Source organism: Dipodomys merriami, unplaced genomic scaffold (assembly GCF_024711535.1).
Source record: "Dipodomys merriami isolate MVZ:Mamm:240054 unplaced genomic scaffold, mDipMer1.0.p SCAF_15, whole genome shotgun sequence".
Taxonomy (NCBI): domain Eukaryota; kingdom Metazoa; phylum Chordata; class Mammalia; order Rodentia; family Heteromyidae; genus Dipodomys; species Dipodomys merriami.
In genome coordinates, this window is record NW_027202826.1 from 27832762 (window position 1) to 27856835 (window position 24074).

Below are 24074 nucleotides of genomic sequence, written 5' to 3' on the forward strand. Positions count from 1 at the left end.
ACAGCTTTAATTTCAGAAAATATAGATTTTTTTTTGTGGGGAGAAGGTCAGTCGTGGGGCTTGAACTCTGGGCCTGGGCACTGTCCCTTAGCTCTTCAGCACAAGGCTAGTGCTCTACCACTTTAGCCACAGCACCACTTTCTGTTTTCTGGTGGTCTATTGGACATAAGAATTTCATGGTCGGGCACTGGTGGCTCACGCCTGTAATCCTAGCTACTCAGCAGGCTGAATCTGAGGATCACAGTTCAAAGCCAGCCTGGGCAGGAAAGTCTGTGAGACTCTTATCTCCAATAAACCACCAGAAAACCAGAAGTGGCGCTGTGGCTTAAGTGGTAGAGTGCTGTCTTTGAGCTGAAGGGTGCACAGACAGCACCCAAGCGCCCAGAGTTCAAGCCCCATGACTGACAAAATAATAATAATAATAATTTCATGGACTTTCCTGGCCAGGCTGGCTTTGAACCACGATCATCAGGTCTCAGCCTCTTGAGTAGCTAGGCTTGCAGATGTGAGCCACCAGCACAAGGTAGAAAATATAGAATTTTATATCTTCTTTACCCCACTGGCTAACATGTAGAATATAATTTGTGTGATCAGAAACTAATTAGAAGGCTGGGTGTGATGGTACATACCTGTAATTCTAGCATGAAGGTGGATGAGGCAGGAGGATCATGAATTGAGACCAATCAGGAACATAATGGGTTCTAGGCCAGTCTACACTAATTATTGAGAACCTGTCTCAATTATCTTTTCTGAATCCAATAAAATAACTAAAATTTCTCAGACATACTGTGTTTGCATAAACATTTGCATATAGACAGCCCAGGATGGTTTCTAATCTAGAGGCTCAGATGTCAGCCTTCTGAATAGCTAGGATTATAGGCATGAACCATTGGGCATCTAGCTTTATACATATATACAAATAATATCATATATATATATATATATATATATATAATGTAGATATGTCACAGCTAATCTGTTTTCCAATAGTTGAAAAAAAATCTTTTGGAAAGCTACCAGACATCTTGCTTTGTGAAATCATTGGCCATCAGTTTTGGTGAAGTATCGTCATCAAAATAATGAATAATGTTATCTACTGGTCAGAAACAGAGCATTTAAAATATTAGTCCACAATAAATACTTTGGGTTATTAGTAAGTAAAAATCAATCAATACTCAGGTAAATAGGTTACTTTATAATACATTAGAACAGTGAGACAGAAAACCAAAAACCATCTAAAGCAAATTTACAATGGGTTTATTATAATCCAGGCAAATGGAATCTGTCTTTGGACTAAAAGCTCTATTTTTAGAATAAAAATAATTGATAGGAAAAGTATAATTTTTTATCATGAATATTTTTCTCATTCTTATTTCTCTTCTAGCCATTGTTAAATAGAAACAAGTTTTTTATTTTGAGTGACATTTTATGAAACAAAAATTGGCAATTAATACTTGACAAGAATACATGATACATTGATGAAGACTTAAATCAGATATATTCTTGATTTAATTAAAGTGAAATAATCAATAATTGTATTTGTGAGACAATTTGAGTAAAGAATAATGGGCAAAAGGAAAAACTAGCATGTTTAAATGTTTAGGAATCATTTAAAAATTTATAAAAAGCATGTCACTTAATACCATGAGACAGAATTTAATACACCATTCTAGGGAAATACATATATTAAATATTGAGTCAACAATTCCGAAGTAGATAAGGTTAAAATCACAATATTCTTAAATCTGATATTTTTCCCTGACTTATTGTAGTACAGTATGCTACAACCTAGAGTCTCTTTGTCATTTTACTTGAGATGAAGATGAATTATATAAGTAAATGTATTTTTGTCAAATTACATAATAAATATACACAATGATTAAAATTATTGAGAAGGAGAGAGTAGTTAAGTGTGGGGACATTTGTTCTCAGATATTGCAGTTTGTATATCTATATTATTGAGAAAAATAAGAAAAAAACAGAAAATTGGATTATATTTTAAAAAGTTGACACTAACTTATACCAGTTTTATTTGATATGAAAATATTTCTCCTCCATTCTGTCACTATTTTTGTTTTCTCACTTGAACAAAAAAGGAAAACTATGTGAAGAAATAAAGAATGAGTCTTTGTGTAGCAAATTTGAGGCCAGGCTGGAACATATTGGGACACCATGTTTCAATACACAAAAGCAACAACAACAGAACAAAAGTGAGTGAGAGACAGAGAGAGACATATAGACAGAGACAGAGCAAGGAAGAAAGGAAGAACAAAAGGAAGAGCTACAACATAAACTAAATTAAACTAACAAATAAGGCAATAGAACAATAGAGATGTATGTACACAAGTATACTTTCTTTAGTATGTTTAATTCAGTACTACAAAGCTCATGTTCACTTAAGAGACAGGGTTGGGCATTTGAGCCCAATAGTTAGCAAAGCTACCACAAAAATAAATATCAATTCATATTGACCCATGCTCCAGAAAAAAAAATCTTCCATGATTTTTTTGAAAAGGATCAAGAGAGTCTAAGTAGGCAGGGGGAAAAATAGGATTTTTTTTCATGAAATATGAGTGGAAAGTTGAATTTTGAAATAAAATATGAAAAAACCCTATGTTCAATCAACCCTCTATTTTGACTTGCTTGCTTAAAACAAAAACAAAACCCAAAAAAGTAACAAATCAAAGACCTTCCATTTGTTATTGCATTATTGCAAGCCTAATTTCTAAATTATAGTAAAAAGATATTATTTATAACCTATAGAAAAATTACTCCGGAGAAGGGATGGATTGATGGGTGATGTTTCTACAGTCAGTTTGATTTACAGTTCCACTGGAATTTCCCCTTCATGTATCACTGAAAAGATTAACAAAGCCTTAATATATCATCATGGACAAATGCGATAAAAATTCAAGTAGTGTGCCAATAACCTCCAAAGGAGGTAGGAGCCTATTGTTCTAAGACAGAAAGAACATCAGTTCTCTAGAAATTAATGTTTGTGTTTGTGCATATGTCAGAGAGAGAGAGAGAGAGAGAGAGAGAGAGAGAGAGAGAGAGAGAGAGAGAGAGAGAGAGAGAGAGAGAGAGAGAGAGAGAGAGAGAAAGGAGACAGAGAATCTGGGTTTCAATGGGAGAATCAGATGTTTGAGCAGGTAAGTTTTAGATTATATATTTAAAAATAGACATTAAAATCAAAATCTTCTACAGTAGTTGTACTGGCTAGGTAAAAACTCCATGCTCTGTAAAGAAGCTACAGCACCTCCGTGGAGGTTTATATTAGTGTCTCATTTCTTACCAATAGCTAGTTTTTCCCAGTGTCCCTTTGACCAAATGTCTCTAACAAGTCTTGTTGAACCAACATGCCAAATTCACTGAGGAAGGCTCACCCTGCAGATCAAATAGTCAGAGCCAGTGAATGTGGAGCCTTTCAGGTAGTCTCCTTCAACAAGAAGAAAACCAATGAAAAGACATGGGAGCCGATGACTTCAATAACTTTTTAGAAAGTCAAGAACATTCATTACAGGATGTAGAAAAGCAGGGGAAAATCTATGGGCTAAATATAATAATAATAATTCAAAAACAAGAATAGAGTATTATAGTTTCTTCTCTTAAAAAAAAGTAAGATTGTCCAGTGCCAGCAACTCAGGTTTGTAAATCTTAGCTTCTCAGGAGGCTGAGGTTTAGAGAATCTTTCTTGAGGCCAGTCAGGCAGAAAGGTCTGAGCGACTTCATGTTCAGAGTAATCAGCCAAAAGCAAAGCTGGGCTGGAGATGTGGCCCAAGTGGTAGAGTGCCAGTCATGTAAATATGTTGAATGAATGGAAGATCAAGCCCCCATACCACCAAAAAAGGAGAAAAAATATTTTTAAGTTAATAAAGGGAAAATATGAGCCCTTAATCCAGCTATTGGTTTACCACTAAACTCATTTACAGATACTGCAGGTATTATTATTTCCTCACAATTTTAATTAGCTATTTGCATATAAGTAGCATTACTGATAAACAGAGGGACCCAGCTGTATGATGCTCCCCACAACGGGAAGAGGATAATACCACATAACCCCGCGATTTGGTTCGGAAGAGTTTACATAGTGATTAATGCTAAGAATCGCCAATGCGTGCAGGTAGGACAAATATCATTTTAGAAAAACAGACCGAAGGAAGTCTATTCGCACAGTCCTCCACCGGCAGTCACAGGTGCATGTTAGGATACAAAGCTGTGGGGTCTGGTTTGTCTACTTGATTGTAAAGCCAGATTTGTGAGAGGCAAGTTCTTCACTCAGTGCTATCTCACTTTTTGCAGCTCCTGTCTCAGCCAGGATGGCAGAGGCTGGCCCAGTCTATGTAGCAGTTTAGACAGTTCCACGTTGTGATCCCGGTAGTAATTAGACAGGAAGGTTCTGGACTGGAAAGGAAAAAGAAACAGAAGACTTGAAAGATGCCCATTCGTTTCTCCCTAGTAGCAACTGTCAGTCACTTGCCTCTTTCCTTTCCCTGCCTTGCCTTGGGCAAAACACTCATGGTGTCTGGCTGAGGACATGGTTGGCTGGTTTTCCCACTCTAGAATGACATATAAGGCATTTCTCCATATTATCTTCTCTTCTGCTGAGAACTTATTTACCTATTCATACTTCAGTCATTATTTTATACATCTTATAACTCAGTTATCGTGACGAATTTATTCATTCTATGGTAGTCTGAGATCATCACTGTTCCATCCTGTATCTTCCCATGGCTTAGTTCCATATCAATCATAATATTGGTCTTCTAGCTATGTATTGAATATATTGCCGCAACAGTGGCTTGCACCTATAATCTATCTACTCAGGAGGCTGAGATATGAAACATCCTGATCAAAGCCAGCCTGGGAAGAAAAGTCCACGAGATGTGTATATCTAATTAACCAGCAAAAGGCCAGATGTAGAGTTGTGGCTCAAATGGTAGAGCATCAATCTTAAGTGAAGAGGCTCAGGGGCAGTGCCTATGCCCTGAGTTCAAGCCCCAGCATGAAACAAAAATTAATAATAATAATATATTAATGGAAAATTTATATCTTATGCCACATCATTTTGTTTGTTGCTAAACAATTAATTTATTTACACAAGATTATGTAATATATTTCTTGGAAAATGTGTATTATCGATTCTCTAATCTAGATTGTATATCATAAATGTTCTACAAAATATTTGATTCTCATTTTTCTCCAAGTGTTGTTCATTATTATCTTTGAAAATAAATTTGGCAAAAACATAATTGTAAAATTAAAACAGGTCCAGGTATATCCTCAGTGGCTTATCTATCATTATTGTACATATTTATTGAGAGAAATTCAATGTCTACACAGAAAGAAAATTACAACAATGTATAATACCAAAGATAAATGAATACATACCTCATGAGACACTAAATTTACAGAAGTGAACCAGATAAAACTATACACATTACCTTTAAAAGGGACCCCATGAATAAAAATTAGAAGTGAACATAAAAATCAAAATTCACGGTTACACAAATAACTTACACATGGCACACATGTTTTCTTTATTATTTCAGGACTCATTCACTCAAACTGCTGAGATTGGTCCTCATCAAATAGTTAAGATGAATTATAAAATATCTGAATGGTTTTAGTTTCATATTTAACTTTTCCTTTTACAGTGGTTTCTGGATATCTGAAAGCTTATAACTTTGGATGTTCTCACATCATATTTTAACTCAATAAAAATAGTTGCAGAACTATGATAGAATAATAGAGAACAGTTATCCTCTACAGACTATGAAGAAAATCAAGGCTTACACAGCATTTGGTCATATTATTTCTCTAATCCTTTCCTAAGACTTTAACACAAAGAAATGCTTTTCTTCATAAAACTCTATTAGAAACTTTTGTATACATTATATGAATAGATTGAAAACAACTGCATTTCATCTTTCATTCTGTGTCTTCCCTTAAGTAGATTGTAAGCACTTCAAATCTGAGATGGTATTTTCCAGTAGTTGTGGGAAAATTACATTTTCTTTATTTTAAGAGATTAAATTTCTTTTTTTTATTTTACAATCTTTGCTTTCCTTTTTTTAATTGTGAAAATATTGTACAGAGGGGTTACAATTACATGGGCAAGATAAGGAGTGCATTTCTTGTCAAGCATTGTAGCCTCCTCCTTTGTTTCTCCTTCCCATCCCTTCCCATCCTCCCCTGTCCCACCCAACCCAGTCCTCCTCCCCCCATCGCCCCTCCCACCAAAGTTGTCAGGTTCGTTTTCTTTTTTTTTTTTTAATTTTATTTAATTTTATTTGTGAACATACTGTACAGAGGAGTTACAATTACATGGGCAGGATAATAGGATAATGCATACATTTCTTACCAAGCATTGCAGCCTAGTCCTTTGTTTACCCTTCACATCCCTTCCCAGCCTCCTCCCTCCCCTCCAATCCCAATCCTTCTCCTTCCCCCCCCCACCCCCCCTCCCCGACATTGTAAAGCTCGTTTTGGACATGACAACTTGTACTTCTCATTGTTGCAACAGGTCCACCTGTATCCTTAAACAACTGGTTTTTCCCCATCTCCTCCACAAGTTATACTGACATCAAATATAGTGAAAGCAGGGGTTATACTGTGGGGGAGGGACATACAAAACAACAAAGAGATAATCTTATAAATGCATTAGAAGCACATGCATGAAAGAAAAAAAACACTAAAATACATATCTAAGGGTTCATTTTCCTGACATCACATTATCTGACCTTTTCTGCTTGACTCATACATCTACTAGATATTACAAATAAGGGAAACCATGGGACCTATGTTTCTTTGGGCCTGGCTTACTTCACTTAATATAATTTTTTCCAAGTTTTTCCATTTCCTAACAAATGGGGCAATGTCATTCTTTCTGATGGAGGCATAGAATTCCATTGTGTATTGTAGGTCTCATTGTTGCAATGGGTCCACCTGTATCCCTATTTAAATGATTTGTTTTTCCCTTCCCCTCCACAAATTATACCAACATCAAATACAGTGAAAGCGGGGGTTATACTGTGGGGGAGGGACATACAAAGCAACAAAGAAATAATCTTATAAATGTGTTAGAAACAATCGCGTGAAAGAAAAATACATTTGAATATGTATCTTAGGATTCATTTCCCTTACATCAACTTAAGCAGATTAGATTTCTGAGAATATTTTGAACTTTTTCAGTTGACAGGCATAGTTTTAAGACCTTCTGGTACTGTTTACTGCATGGTGACATCTCAGTCACCTGTATCCTATCTTTCCTCACTTGCCTCAGGAGAAATACTCAGAGTAGATTATTTGGTGGTTTTCTAACTTTAGTCTAAACACATAGGCATTTTCCCATGTCTACGTACGGGCAATACCTTTGTTTGTGTAATGATATCAGGGCTTATATCCTAAGCCTTGTGCTTTCAGTCATCTTTCTTCTTCACATGTGATGCTCTACTATCTAAACCACACACCCAGCATTTTGCTGATTAATGGGAGATGAAGTCTCTGAGGCTTCTCTGCCTACAATGTCTTTGAACGGAGATCCTATAGATCTCAGCCTACAGGTAGTGAGGGTAACAGGTGTGAATCACTGGGATACAGCATATCTCATTTTTGTTGAGTTGTCTTTTCCTGTCTTTTCGTAGTTCAGTTTGTCTTTAGATTATGGGTCTGATCATAGCTTGGTGACCATAACCAAGTTATCTACCTTATAATAGTCTGAGTCTGTTGTTGTTTTATCCTTTGTTTAGTTTGATATTAATCTATGGGATGTGGATATATGTATTGAATGTATTCGTGTATATATATATATATATATATATATATATATATATATATAATTTAAAATCCCTCACATGCTGCACAACTTAAGTGCCTTACACAGTAAACACTTATATTTGAATTGAATTCCAACAGGTAACAATTTATAGAGAAACTTAATCAGCCATTTGTCCATATTCCCTTCTAAATATATAGAACTATCGATGCTAAAGAAAGAGCAGATTAAAAAAAAAGCAAATTTGTCTTGCTACCTTTGAAGGGGCTGTCCTTATAGACTTTTGGCAAAGTAATTTAGACTAGGAAAGCATTACCTCTTGATCCATGGGAGGGTATTTTCGGCCTTTGCTTTTCCCAAGACATTTGGTTTTTCCTCCTTCTAGTAGTTGACACCAAAACCCCTTTTGGGGATCAAATCTACAACAGATAATACATACACTGGTGATAAAATACAACATACACTGTTGCTTTGCTTTACCATCATTCATTTTTTTAATGTTCAGCTGATCTGAGTGAAGCTAAACAAGAGTCCAGAAAGTCTACAAAGTTGAATAGATTTAAGTAATTGTACTCTGAAAAAAAGCTTATGGATTTCCAATCCAATTTTCTGTTGAAGTGATTAAATTCCATATTTTATTTACGAATCTACCAAAAAAGAGACCAGACATCAACAGTACAGTTCATACCTATGTAAAGGTTCTAAAGACATTTTTATTTACTTGTAATTTCCCTGTCAAAATATATTGACATATTTTTCACGTCATTCAATGGAGTTCACTAAAATGGCTGAATATAATATAGGTTTACTACTCTGAAAATATATATAATTAAGCTCCAAATTTGGAAAAATTATGCGCTCTTTTCTTTTGCAGTTCAAATGATTACACGTTTCATAAAGTAAATCAAATTTGTAAATGTATATGTAAATATATATATAATTTATAAAAAATATATGATTTATCACGTATCTTTTTGACAGTATGAGATATTGGCAATACAAATGATGGGTACAAGATTAGACAACCGATCTTTGAAGGGAGATAATCTTGTTAGAAGATTAATTTCCCTATACTCTTCAGGAATTTTCTAATGCTGTTTAAATCTCATGGCTGCAACTAAGTTACAAAACAAAAGATGGGTAGCCTAATTATGTGGTTTTTTTTTAACTCAAATATAGAAGAATTTTTGTTTAAGACTAACAAGATAGGAAAACTGAAAGAATGAACCAAATAAGGGAAATTTCAAATTTATTGCTATGGGACTAGCTGCATGCATAAAACATTGAAAAGGTTTGCATTTTTGTTGCTCAGCAGATGTTTTAGAAGGATGAAGCATAATTGACTGGGATGTAAAGTTAATTAGTTGCAGGATATTTTGTTGCCCTGGGCCCATTCCTGTAACACCGGTGCACCTGCAATTTGCCTCTGCGCATATGTGAACTCATTTAGGGTGAGAGAGAAGCCTTTTTCACAGTTCCCTGCCTAGTCTATTATTAGAGCCCCAATCCTCACAGTCCAAGTTGTCCTAGTACATGTTATCAATTAAAATTACATACATCACTAGTTAAATGGACGAAAGGAAGACAGAGTCATTTCAATCCGAACTTTTCAATCTGTGCCTGGCCTATCATAGTTCTTTTTTCTAGTTTTCATTAATTTCCCAAGAGGAAAAACAACATGGCGTGCAAAAATTAGATGGGGAAGAAGTTATAACAGTGCCCTACACAGTATTTTCTGCCTCAGAATGAGAATATTCAACTGAATGAAGGTTGACTACAACACCAGTAACAAAGTCAAAATAATTATATACCCAGTGAGAACACCTCATTGGCTTTCAGGTAGAACCAAGGGCTCGTGGTGGGTTTTAGATTCTCGGCTCTGCATGGCAGCTGTTGTGAGCAAGGTCTTGTACAAACCAGAGGAAGAGGCAACTAGAACATTTCAAAGATATGGGTACCAAATGTAGTAACTACCTGATGATCCAGCAATTCCACCCTTGGACATCCATCCAGAAGAAATCAAAGTAGAATACAGTAAGACCACCTTCCCAATCATGTTCACTGTAGCACTATTCACCATAGCCAAGGGAGGGAAACAGTCCAGTTGTCCCTCAAGGGATGAATGGATCAAGAAAATGTTATCTCTCTCTTTCTCTCTTTCTCTTTCTCTCTCTGTATATATGTTACACACACACACACACACACACACACACACACACACACACACACACACACACACACACACACACACACACACACACACAATGGAATTTTACTCATCCATTAAAAAGAATACTATTGGGACCTGGAAAAAATTCATGTTAACTGACCCAAGTCAGGCTTGGAGAGATAAAGGATGCATGTTTTCTCTAATATCTTGAAGCAAGAATTAGTTTATAAGTATATAAGTAAACCCTTCAAGGTGGTATGTAAGTGGAGACAAATGTATTAACTGAAATGTGGTAGATCCGGGAGAGAGCTCAATGGTGTAATTCCTTAGAAAGGCTAACTCACTCTCCAACAAAATAAACAACAGGAAATAGATACTCAGCAGGGGGAGAGGATCTAGGAGAGGAGTGGGGAATGAAGAGAGGATTGTTGTGGAGAATTAAGTCATAAAAATCAATCCATATCCTACAAACCTAAGAAGATTAAGGAAAGGGGTGCTTTGTTGAATGGTGACTCCTTTGTACAGCTATTTAAAGTTAATAAAAATATTTTTAAAGGGTGAACTAATTCAGCAGTGATACTCACTAGACACTATGCTGAAAATGAACTATACAACTTGGGGAGGAGGATTTCAGGAGGTAAAAATTGGGAGAAAATTAGGGAAGAGGTGATAGTGTTGAAAAAGAAATATACTCAGTACCTGACCTATATAACTGTAACCCCTCTGTACATAACATTTACAATACAAATTAATTAAGAAAGAACAAAATATTTTTAAAAGGTGCAGTTTCTATAACCTTGAAACCACGTGCTTTGCTTTCCAATCACTTTCAATATGCTATGTATAACGAAGGGTATTTATTTTCTCTAAATTTGAACAATTCATCTCATCATGTTTCCATTTTAGTAGGCATAAAATTATGGATTAAAATGCAAAACGTTTTACAAGTAACTGTGAGAGAACTTCTGGGACATGAGTTGGCTGGTACTTGCTTTTTTAATTTATTGTACTTTGCTCACTATATTACCTTTTTGTGATGAGACACAATGCATGATTTTTACAAGCCTATTGAGCCATTAGTAAATATTTTCAGTACATAGAATAGAATCGTTACCAAAACAATTGATTGCCAAAAGGCAGGGCAAGATGGGGCAACATCGATGATTATAATGTAAAACATATTATAAGGAGCTTTGTCTCCTTAATCAACATGAGTGGGCATTCTCCATGTTGCTATTTCCATGTGTGGGTATAAACTTCATTAGGTTGTTTTAGTGCATAAGGAACAACCCAATCTTATTACCGTTTTTTCCTGTCCCTCCATTACCCTCTCTAATTGTCTAATTGCTGAGTCTAATTTGCTATGAACTGGGAAATTACATAATCAGGCTTGTTAGAGTTTCATCTAAAATTTAATTGGCTTTATCTCAGACGTTGTGGGGGAGTCTTTTATGAGTAAACTCCATGCCCTTTTCAAATCTGTTTTGACGGCTTCACAGTTTGATTTTTGTTTTATTTTGCTTCTTTATGTTCTCACCCACCTCTTTACTCTAAGTTACCTTTAACTTTGGGTCTATTTTCTTAAGTTGAAAGTAACATTATCTCTTATCTAGCATGCTCCTCCTGTCACTACAGATGGCAACATTTGGCCTACCCTTGTCATTAAGAGCTTTCATTTCCCTATTCTTGTATTTTTTTTAATGCTAAAGCAATTTTTCCTCTTTTTTAATTTACTTGTTTATTCTTTTGTCTGTTGTGTGGCTTGAACTCAAGGCCTGGGCACTTTCCCTGAGCTCCTTTTGCTCAAGGCTAGCACTGTACCATTTTGAACCACAGCACCACTTCCAGTTTTCTAGAGGTAACTTGGAATTAAGAGTCCCATGGACTTTCCTGTCTGGACTGGCTTGAACCATAATCCTCAGGTCTCAGCCTCCTGAATAGCTAGGATTACAGGTTTGAGTCACCAGCACCCTGCTTTTAAATATTTGTACAGAGGGGTTTCAATTTGACCAGTAGCTTTGTGAGTATAATGCATTTTATTCAATGTCACACTTTCATAATTCTTCCCAGTCTCTCCCAATTTTCCTAGTTCCTCTTTCAAATATGTACATTGAATGTTATGACTGTATTCACTCAACCTTCCTCTTTCCCTTCTTCTATACTTCTCTTTTCTCCTCCTTCTTGCCAATGAACTGTAAGTTGTTCAATGGAGTAACACTACTGGGATTCTTTCCTGAATATACCATATTTTAGTTAATATGTCACCTATGATCCTGTATGTATTTGTATACTGTTCCCAATTTAGATCTAACCTCCATTTTTGATAGAAAAAACACGTGTGCTTTGTCTCTCTGAGCCGGACTTACATTTGGACTGACCTTAGTGACCATGGCCACCCATAGAATACAGCATAAGAGGTCTTATGTAGCTTGCAAGTCTAGACCAGAGAAGTTTACATGCTTCCTTAAATATTACTTCCTCTTGGCACACAGACATTAGACTATGGCAAAGTCAAGCTCATGGAAATTTCACAGAGAGACCACACAGAGTCTTCATGTTCCTGAGCTCAGCCTTTGAGCTAGCCCAGTCCAGAAGCCAGTCATGTAAGGGAGACGTCTCCAGGTAATTTCAGACCTCAGCCATTTGAACCATACCCAAACATTCCAGACTTCCCAGCTGTGACTCAGACACCACGAACAAAACAGATGTGCCTTGCCTAATTCCTGGCCCACTGTAATAAAATTGCCATTATTATATGCCAGAAGGTTTGGAGACATTTTACAATGCAACGATGGACTAGTAGAACTCATCTATAATTGCATCTGTTTATAAATAATTTAATGAATACGGAATAAAACATAAACATACTTAGTTCCCAAATACTGCTCACTTTCACAGAGGGAGTAATTATTATCTGTATTTCACTTCCAACTTGTAAATTACTCACAGGAAAAAAAAAACTTCACTTTTTAAAATCACCTTTATCATCCCAATTAGTAGGATACTTTTTGTATGGAGAAGACATGTAAAAAAGTTTAATCAACTTGATATGTATTGGGAAAAAGCTTGCAAATAGAGGAATTTATCATAATATAAAATATCTATAATGCTTTATAAGATAAAGTATTCCTGGTCTTCCAAAGGACGATGTTACATGAGTGATGAAGATTGGACTGCTTTTGAGTAGCAAAATGATGTATAAATTCATGGCTAGTATTAATGATGCTATATATACACCTACTGGTGATAATTTATGATGCCAAATAATGGAAATGAGATCAAGCATGAGAATAGACTCACGTTAGTGCTTCAGAGTAATTATAATGAGGTGTAACTCCCAGAAACTTCTGGACTTCATCCATCACAGTAGCTGGGTCAGATCTCAGCTGTTGTCCATCAATAATTAGCAACTGCCAAGTCAAAAATAGTCACTTCAGGAAGAACAAACTAAATGGAATAGAGTGAGTTCCCTCTCTTGACCTGGGATAGCCTGAATAAATTAGGTCAGCATGCAGAAATCATGCATTCCTTAGACTACATTTTAACTGTTTGCTATTCTTACATCTTTCAAATTTACAATAATTAAAGTTTCCCTTAACTTGCAATTGTTTGTGAGTTATTCAGTAATAGCCCTTAATGCAGTTTATTCTCAATCAGAAGTAAATGGAGAAATTCTCTTGACTCAGCACTTCAGTTGGACCAGGATTCTTCCATGCTGGTGTATATAATCAGATAACTTTCCAGCCCACTGCATTTCCCTTGAGCATACCCTGCGGCTTAGGGCTTAAACACTCATCAATTCTTTGTCTAAAAATTATCTTATGTTAGTCATACAGGGGAGAATTTCATTGTTACATCTCCATACATGTACCCCCTGTATTCTAACCAATATCACCCTCTCCTAGCTATTCTCTGCCTCACTCCCCATCTATTATTATATAGCAAGAGGAGGGTTATGTGCAGAGGAAACTTGTTTCTGACTTTCTGAACTTGGTCCTCTGCCCTAGAATATTGGATTTGTCTGATATTCCACATGGAGCTTCAATGGAGCCTGAGGCTGGGGTGAAAACTAGCGGAGGATGTGATGCTTTCCTCAAGTTCTTATTTCTGGTTCTAAACTGTGACCCCTAAGCCATTATAGCATTTCCCATTATGACAGATTTCTGAGCTACTTCCTTACCCAGGTCCCCAGGGCAGGAATCTGGGAAGTTGTTGCCTGTGAATCATCTGACTTCTCTTTGGAGAGAACTTTTCACTTAGAGATCATCCGTTCCTAGTTAAAAGACCCCACATCTGTGTTTCAGAGCCACCTAACAGTGTTCTATTAGTCCTAGTAAAATTATATATATACATATCTATCTATATATCTATATATAAGGTCCTTGGTTCTTTGTCACATTGTCTCTGGTTTTTAATTATTACTTGTACTAACCCTTATTCTCATTTTCTGCTAGTCAGTGCAATGTAGTCATGATCAAATACACAGAGAAAAGCCATTTCAGGACATTACCTGGGAAGTCGCAAAGTAGGTTAACCATCTCTCTATGTGTACTGCATACCATCCTGGCACCAGACATCTCCTCTGCAGTGTTTTCAAGTCAGACGGGGCCCATTGCCCTGTGGTAATAACTTCATAGAAATTAAACCTCAGGGCTGCTGGATCTTCATGAGACCGTTGATGCTTTAAATTTAAAAAAACTCAAATGTAAAATTATTATTATTATTATTATTATTATTATTATTATTATTATTATTATTATTATTTACCAGTCCTGAACTCAGGGCCTGGGCATTGTCTCTGAGCTTTTGCTCAAGGCTAGCACTCTACCACTTGAGCCACAGTGCCACTTGCAGCTTTTTCTGTTTATGTGGTACTGAGGAATCATGGCCAGGGTTTTATGCATGCGAGACAAGCACTCTACCACTAAGCCACATTCCCTGCCCATAAAATTACTTTTAATTGAAAAGTGGAGGAAGTAGAGCTGTGTGGCTCGAGGGATAGAACACCAGTCTTGAGGAAAAGAGCTAAGGGAAAGTATCCAGGTCCTGAGAACATATGTCAGTGTGAGTATGCTTTCATAGGTGTGTATACATGTGCATGAGTGTTTATTTAATGTATCCTTGTCATTTCATACAGTAACAAATATTACTTACTTTTGTTGGGCGCTGGAGGTTCACACCAGTAATTCTAGCTACTCAGGAGGTTGGGATCTGAGGATCATGCTTTGAACACAGCCTTGGCAGGAAAGTCTATAAGACTCTTATCTTCAAAAAATTACTCAAAAACCAAAAGCCAGAAGTAGAGCCATAGTTTAAGTGGCAGCGCTCTAGCCTTGAGCAAAAAGAAGCTCAGAGGCAGTACCCTGATCCTGAGATCAAGCCCAAGAACTAGCACACACACACAAAATATATAGGCAGACACACATGTCTGTGTGTGTATGTGTGTATCTTGATTTTTTGAATGAAATGCATGATAAATGCTGCACACATAGAAATAGGTCTTAGCCCTTGGCCTATTTCACTATTTAGGGACACTTTGAAGTATCTTCAAATACAAACCTTCACACCATATCATGGATACTCAGATCAAGCCTGTTTATCGCTTCATCAAAAATGCTTCATTACAAAGGCCTTCACTTCTGATTAGAAGTGAAACAATGTCAAAATCAAGCCTGATGAAAAGAAATTAAATGAGTAAGAGTTAGCTAACATCATGACTCTCACTTGTTTCATTACGGCTACTCCAGCAGGTCCTGACAGTTCTGAGTTTCTCTACCTGGCTGGTGTCAACTCTAGTGCTCACTTAGGTCTTAGGTATCATGTTCCTGATGATATAGCTCCAAATCCTGTTGCTTTTCCCATGAGATTCTCCCTAAAAATGTTAATTTTCAGATACGGCTTCACTTCTACATTTCAGTTCCAAATCCTCAGACCAATCAATGGTTGCTTCAAAGAGAGAGCCAGCTTGGTGAGAGATGGTTTTATCAGTCAATACAGAAGCATCTATTGGGCACCTTTCTAGGACAAAGAATAGCAATATATTCTGGAGATTAAACAAAAAGATGTAAGAAAAACATAAATCATTGTCTTCACAGAAGTCAAATCTAGTGATGGAGAAAATAGAGTAATAGATTGTAATGAAGTCATGTGTTGGACTGGAGATGGAAAGATTCTTGCTCTGACAGCCAGGCCAATAAGGGATTAATTCAGCCACATAGAAATAGGAGCCAGTTATATACACAAGGAAATTCTACTCCTCCATCAGAAAGAATGATATTGTGCTATTTGTAAGGAAATTGAAAGACTTGGAAAAAATTATATTAAGTGAAGTAAGCCAGGCCCAAAGAAACATAGGCTGCATGGTTTCCCTTATTTGTGGTAACTAGAATGTGCCTATAAATCTACAAGCAGACATATTGGATGGGAGAAGGCAGAAAAGAAAAACAATACCCAGGGACATAATAAACTATATAAGTCTCTAGATATTCACACAGTGAGACCAAAGGAGGATATTCTTAGGAGAGGATCACCAAAGCTGAATCACTATGTACATATGATCATATAAAATAATATTTATTGGAATGAACTCCAAGAAGTGGAAACAAGAAGATACTTTTTCTTTGTTGCTGCTTTGTTTTGTGTTCCTTTGTCTTATTTGTAAGTTTATCTCTCTTTGGGATGGGAAGGGGAGTACAGAAATGGAGACAAAGGCAGGAGTGGTAATCAACTAGACTATGGAACTTGTGGGTGGGGATGGGAAGGAAAAACAGGGAGAGAGTGAGGGAAGAGATGACACTGGTTAAAAAGAAATGTACTCATTACCTAACTTATGTAATTGTAACCCTTCTTTCTATATATCACTTTTGCAATAACAATAGAAAAATACACACATTTCTAAAAAAGAAAAAAAAAGAGCCATTTACAGTGGCAAAAGCTTTTGAGCTAAAATGTCATGAGAATGATTTTGATAACCAGAAACAAAACAAACATGGGAACTAAAAGGACTTTATCATATAAAATAAGTGAAGGTCAGTGAGGTGTATGAAGGTAAGCAAATTGATTTCATCCATGATATTCCTATGTTTCTATAAAGGAATGTGAAGAGACGTTAGTGGAGGAGAGCCAAAGAATTATATCAGGTTCTGAAATGTTTGATGATATTGGGCCTTTGTGGGAATACTGAGTCTTAGGTGTGAGTTTAGAAATAAAATTTTAGAAATAAAATAGCTAGAAAAATAAAACTGATTTAGTAAGTGCTGATTTTTGGAAGACATGGCCAAGAGTAAATAAGTAGGTAGCAGATTGTTAGTATCATATGTATATACCTTATGCCGAGTATGTAAGATGATTCAGTTCCATGTGCAAAATAGACTATAGTAAAACTAAAGGCTCTATTATAATCAGTGCTAACATAAAGCCACACTTAACCTGTTCTATACTGATTCATACCAACTTTAGTGCTAACTTTTCCTTATATGCTTGCAACTAAGATTAGTATAAAAAATATGACCAGGTAGTCACAAAAGGACATATTTTATGGGGGAAAATAGCATTTTAGTTCCTCAGTGAGGTCCATTATTTAAAAAAGTGGGGTAGAAATTACAGTAGCAGGTGGCATTTGTAGAAGTTTTGAATCACACCTGCTGAGTGGTAGATTTATGATATTTACTGAATAGACAGGACTAGCTAAGTAATAAGCTACATTATTTTGATATGTTGGGCACTCTGGGACCTTGCTCTCAGCCACATGGCACTAAAAAGTATTATCAGAAAAAAAATAATTCCTTTCAAAGCTGCATGTTCAAAGAATTTATTTGGAAAGGCAAGCACAGAGAAGCACTCGCAGTATAGAGGTTCCATGAATTCATAAACGTGAAAAAAACCTTCCCTAGGCAGTAACTATTACTGCGATGGAAAATCTCAACATTTTCCTCAATTAGTTGAATTCATAAATTTTAATTAAGGTTTAACATTTGCAATACTTTTGACACCATTAAAAGAAACACACACACACACACACACACACACACACACTCACACACTTGCCCTTAAACTGAGTACTGGTGGCTCATACCTGTAACCCTAGCTACTTAGGAGTTTGAGATCTAAGGACTATGGTTAGAAGGCAGGTTGGGCAAGAAAACTCGTGAGTTTCTTATCTCCAGTCTCCCACCACAATGCCAGAAGTAGAGCTGTGACTCAAGTGGTCAAGCCATACCATGAGAAAAAACAAAAAACAAAACAAAACACCAAAAAAAAAAAAAAACCCACAAAAATCTCAGTGACCACACCCAGTACCTAAGTTCAAGGCCCAGGACTTGCATACACACCCACACAACAGTTCATTTTAGCCACCTTTTGCTATCTATATAAATTAAACAAAGCATACACAAACACAAAAATATTCTCACATAGTTTGGGTTCATGTCATTTCCATAAATTGAAGAGTACCAAAGGACATTTTAAATATCTATAGTCAATTTTATTTCATCCTTGTACAAAGATTCAACCCTCCCTCCATTTTCTTCTCCTTAAAATGCTCTTTCATCAAGGTATTTCCCTGACTTTTACCAGATGAATTCATTTTAGATTTCTCAAAGGATAGGCCATAGAATCAGTTCAGATTGTTTGTTCCAAGTCTTGGAAGGAATATTTCCAGGAACTTTTGTCTCATCATCTGTCCCTCAAGATTGAAACAAGGATTTCTTAGAGGCCAATCACTAAATCCAATAGACTCAATTAATTTAGACTGACAAAAATTAAAATAAGCCTTTTATTTACAGTATCCCATAAGCAAAGTTCAATATTTCCTTTACTTGTAAATGTATATAACAGTTATAGTAATTACTGTAACAGTGATTTTTTTTTACCATCAATAAATAATTTTATATGACCTGACAGGCTTTTTTTGCAGGTATATTAAAATGCTGTTTCTACATCAATCTCATCTCAAATCTCTCATTGGAACTTGTCATTCAGTAATTTAATGAATGGAGTTAACAGTTATTGTTTAAAAATGCTTATGATTGGATTTCTAGATGGTTGTTTTTTGTGATTCTATGCATTATGTTTTTGAAATATATTTCTACTTATTGAACCATCAAGTGGACTCTTTCCTAGAGTTCTCTGGGTTGCTCAACTATTTTCTCTCCAAGACCTTTTGTTTCTCATTTTCTTTGGAAATGTTCCATCTTAAATTGAAATTTTCCTTCATCCCACTTCAACTATGAAACTCCGAGGTAACAGGCTTGTGTCTCATATCTCCCTTACTTTTGTTTTGGAATCATTCAGATTTTTTAAAATTGACATACATGAATTGGATTCCAACGTGACATATTTCTGCATGTATATAATATCCTGACACCATACTTATCTCTTCTATGACCCTTTCTTTCTACCCTTGCACCCCATTCTTTTGAAGGAAAATTGTCTAGATCATTTAAAACCTACTTTTATAAAAGAGATTCTTTGACTTCCTTTTATTATTTACTTTCCTGAGCATCAGTAGCAAAATGATGAAGTAAAGTTTTGTACTTAATTGAATTTTAAAATTAGCATATGTTAATAATACAAGGAGATTTCCTTGTGACTCTGGTATAGATGTATAATTATAATATGCTTTGAAGAAGTTCACCCCTCCTATATATTCTTATTCTCTTTTCCTCTCTCATATTCAAGAAGTGTTTGGTGAGTTTCTTTAGGTTGTATGTGAGTGCATATGTTTATACGTATATGTGTATGTTTATATACACATAGCATACTTGCAACTTACTCATCTTTCAATATTCTTTCTTTTTTTCTATATTCCTCCAACTGATTGCTCCAACAAACCACCATATTGCATTCATATCCCATAATTACTATGTTATTTTTAATTTCACACACACCTAGGATTCTAAGGGCTAGTATTAAACTGAGTTACATTTATTTTGTCTCTTGTCCCTGAATTTATATTGTGACTGCCTACTTATGCAATTGTTTATCATATTCACAATTATATATTATGTAATAAATTTTATCTAATACATTATAATATATATCTACTATCTTTTTAAAGCCAAAAATCAAGTGGGAAATTATTTGTAGCAAGACGAATCAAAATTAAATTCTAAACGTCTTTTAGTGGCATGAGTCTAGGTGTAGCAAGCAGACAAGACAAATTTTCTGAAAGTACATAGTAGGCATTTAAAGACTGAATTTTTGTTTCTTTGGAAGTGAGAACTTGACAAGGTCTCTCACTCCTGAGAACACACACTCTACATCTGTGCCTAAACAACAAACAAATGAGCATGTTCACACTGGCTCAATTCACACTTCTGAGTGTTCTTTAAGTGCGGCCACTTGCACCCTCAATCGAATACATGTGGCTTTGCTCTTCTCCTTCTGTTGGCAGGATCCTTAGAGACAGACTTTTAGTTTTGTTACTTCTTCACAGACTAATGTTTTACATGTTTACATGATTTAGACAAACCATTCTTTGCAGTATGATTTTTTCCTGTGTTGTTACACCTAAAAATCCTTGTCCAATTTGTTATATGTTATATATTTAATTCTTTAGAGACAGATATTTTTGTTTAGTGTTTAGTTTCTTTAAAATTTGATCCTTCAGTGCATCGGGGCTTTATTCTGGTGATTCTTTTGTGCTCCAAATAGATGCTTTTAGCATGTCCTTCCTTCCTTCCTTCCTTCCTTCCTTCCTTCCTTCCTTCCTTCCTTCCTTCCTTCCTTCCTTCCTTCCTTCCTTCCTTCCTTCTTGCCTTCCTGACTTCCTGCCTCCCTTACTTTATCTTCTCTCTCTTTCTTTCTGCTTAATAGAACTGGGGTTTGAACTTGAGGCCTTAGACTTGACAGGAAGGTGCTCTACCCCTTGAGCCACACCTGAGCCAGAAGATTTTGTTGTTGTTGTTTTCATTGAGCATACCTGGTACCAAGAATATGCCCTATCTGAGGGGTCAATGAGGATAGTGATGATCTTGGCTTTGGGGATGAGAGATGCAGCTCTCCGGGGAGCATCTTCTGAATGGAAGTAATTAGCGCTCTTTTCAAACAGAAAATCACTTGTAATGTTGGAAGGTGTAGGGAAAAAGTCCATATACCTGAAGGCAGAGAGAAAAATAATTCATTAGCTTGGGATCTTCTTTTCTTGTCCTCTGGATGAGAATTAATTTGTAACTTCTAATTATTGTGTAATAAGATAATTCAAATGATGCTTTTTCCGTATACTTCTTCTAATGTTTTATAAACAAAATACTATTGGTTTAATGATTAATTTTAGGCAGGGAAATGATAGAATTGGAGTGAGAAAGAAAAGAAGATGATCTGTGGTACCACAAGCCAACTCTAGAAATACAATTGACTTCTGGAAAAGGTGGGGAGGGAGGGAATCTTACCCTTTGCTTGGATATTTTAAGATTGTAAAATGTGTGTTTGCAAATTTGAAGGCCAAACTTGTAAGATGAGATTGAAGTTTACACGACAGAAAGATGTGTAAGCCAAAATATCTATAACATTCTAAACTGATTAAGGCGTAGCCGTTCTCCTTTAAAAAGAAAAAATAACACTTCTGTGTAATCTGTAGTGTATGTTACCATGTGAGCACATTATAGTCTATCTACAGTAATTAAGAGGATTTTTCCTGCCAGTTGATCCTGCCGTGCCTCGGTAGGTTCACTTCTCCATATGCTGTCAGAACGTTCTTCTGTGTGTAGGTTATAGAATCAATATATTCTGAGGTTAATTCAGTACAAGGCTTTAATTATGTGCGTAACCCTCCTTACAGCTCCTCACTTCTCTAACCCTCAAATGTTCTAGAAATAAATAATGAGAGCAATTAAGAATTCATATAAGACACTTATTTTCCTCTTTGACATTTGTTATTATGTTTCCTGAATGTGGAGTGCAGAAGAGCGCTCATCTATATTCCTGCTTAACAATTTGTGTTCCATTTGAGCTCACTGATAAGAGGGAATTGCCTTTCTGACTTTGGTAACTTGCAGACAATGCTCAAACTTGTTCAGCCTTTTCAAAGCAAGGCAGATGGTCATATTCTAGATGCAAAGACAGAATGTTTCTGCTCACAAAGGGAAGATGAGTCTGCTCACCAGCTTTGTTTCTGCCCAGTGTTAACCATTGCTACTTCTGAGAAAGAAAGATAGACTCATGAATGAGGATGACATACAAGATTACAGTCTACAAACATGCACACTGAGGAAATTTTTCCACCGGTGAGATTTGCCTTGTTTACTTGCAAGTCAAATCTAAGATTACATTTTCCTAGGAAATTGGAATAGAACTAGAAAAATGATTGCCAGAGTGATGATCATCTCCAATATCAAGTTTATTCCATTTCATACATGAAAAATGTTATGGTAATGTTTTCATAATTTATCAATTGCATATTAGTATTTCTCTCATGCATGTGAGTGACTAGAATTGATATCGTTTGGGGAATGCTCCATTATCATTTGTGTGAGAAATATGTGTTGCGGTATAACACATACAGTTTATGTGGTTAATGGAAATACATGTCACAGAGTATAAAATAAAGCAACCTACTGATTTATTTGAATCCACCAGCATCATTGGGAGGACAAATTATGTGTGAAGAAAATGTAGTCTGTGTAAAATAATAGTATGCTTAAAGAGAATTTTAAATATCCTTATGAATAATTCTGGTGAAAAAATATCCCATAATGTTCTTTATTCAATCATTTTAACTTACCAGAAAAATATTATCATTATTGCACTGTCCAAATCAAATTATAGGCAACACTGATTAAACATATCATCATTATAAATTAATTTCTAATTCACTGTGGTAGAATTGAGCATAACAAATTTATTCTCCAATTATGCAGATGCCATGAATACATCTGTAATTGGTCTGTAGTGATGGAGCATGTGTTCATAATAGAGTTTATTTTCTTTGTTGTTTTCCTTACCAGTCGATTCCTTTGTGGTAGTTGTTGCCATTAAAAAATTGAATTTCTTCGAATGTTTTTGGGCTGGGGAGGTTGCCGATGATGGAAGGGTGCATAAGAAGAAATAAATAAAGTGCGGTTGTTCCTATTACAAAGAGGAAGGTAGAGGTTATATGGGAATAAATGAAAAAGTAAGACAGCAATTTATCTCCAACAGTAATATTTAGAAGGCCAACTCAGATGTCAAAGTGGTCTCCTTAACATCAGGTTCATTTCAATGTAGGAATATTCCAACTGATGTGTGTGTGTGTGTGTGTGTGTGTGTGTGTGTGTGTGTGCATGTTATTAATCACTGTGGTTTTATTTGCACTAATAAAGTGGTCTTATGATCCAGCTGGGATAGAATTCCAGAAGCTAAGTGATTTAATTTCCCTTCTGGAGTTAAATGGTTAAAAACATAAAAGACATGGGCTGTCTCTATCTCTATTTCTAGAAACAGACATAGTACCTGAATGTGGTAGGCCTTCCATTGACAGTTAAACTTGAGCCAAACAGTTCAAATAGATTGAGTTAATAAAGAAAAAGAGAAAGAGAGAGGGAAAAGAGATTGAGAGGGAGAGAAACCAAAGAGATCGACTGACTTATCCTTAGTAATTAAATGTGGACACATACAAGCACTAAGAAATATTTTTAAATTGTTGCTGGATATCAATAATGGATATTCTATACTATTCTATATACCCATTCATTACTATGAAGAGCTGCTTCATTATCTTCAAGTAGTTGTACAAAGTGGTTTAAATTCAGCATGTCATTTTATAAGGATAGTGCCTCTTGGTCAATGTCAACTCTCCCATTATTCTCTAAAAAATGTACAATCACCCTCTCAGTCATTCCTAGGTTTCCCCTTGGACCTAGAAACTCTCCACTTTCTGTTCAGAATCATACACCTTTGCTGGGAGCTGGAGGTTTTCAGGAGTCCTCTGAGTAGAAGAGAGAGAAAGCTCTCCCAACAGGAAAAAGGGATATGTGGTTTTGCATTGTATCATGAGCCATGAAATCTTCGGTTTCAGTATTTTTGTGAAAGAAATCTGAAGGCTTCATACATGTAATCCTCTAAAAGAAAGTATATATATATATATATATATATATATATATATATATACATATATATATATATATATATATGCTCTTAATTTCAATATAC

The 24074-nt window shown here is 35.7% G+C and overlaps 1 protein-coding gene across 1 annotated transcript in view; it reads right to left on the reverse strand.

The window, feature by feature from the left end:
• Positions 1-4246: 4246 nt before the first annotated feature.
• Positions 4247-24074, reverse strand: part of Ndst4 (N-deacetylase and N-sulfotransferase 4) — a 273499-nt gene continuing 253671 nt past the window's right edge. Inside the window, exons 9-14 of the mRNA XM_070022041.1 lie at positions 22889-23012; positions 20869-21043; positions 14458-14628; positions 13248-13357; positions 8094-8196; positions 4247-4404 (exon numbers count right to left, since the gene is read on the reverse strand). Coding sequence (XP_069878142.1) covers positions 4285-4404; positions 8094-8196; positions 13248-13357; positions 14458-14628; positions 20869-21043; positions 22889-23012 — 803 coding nt within the window. The 3' untranslated portion in view covers positions 4247-4284. The remainder of the gene's footprint in view (positions 4405-8093; positions 8197-13247; positions 13358-14457; positions 14629-20868; positions 21044-22888; positions 23013-24074) is intronic.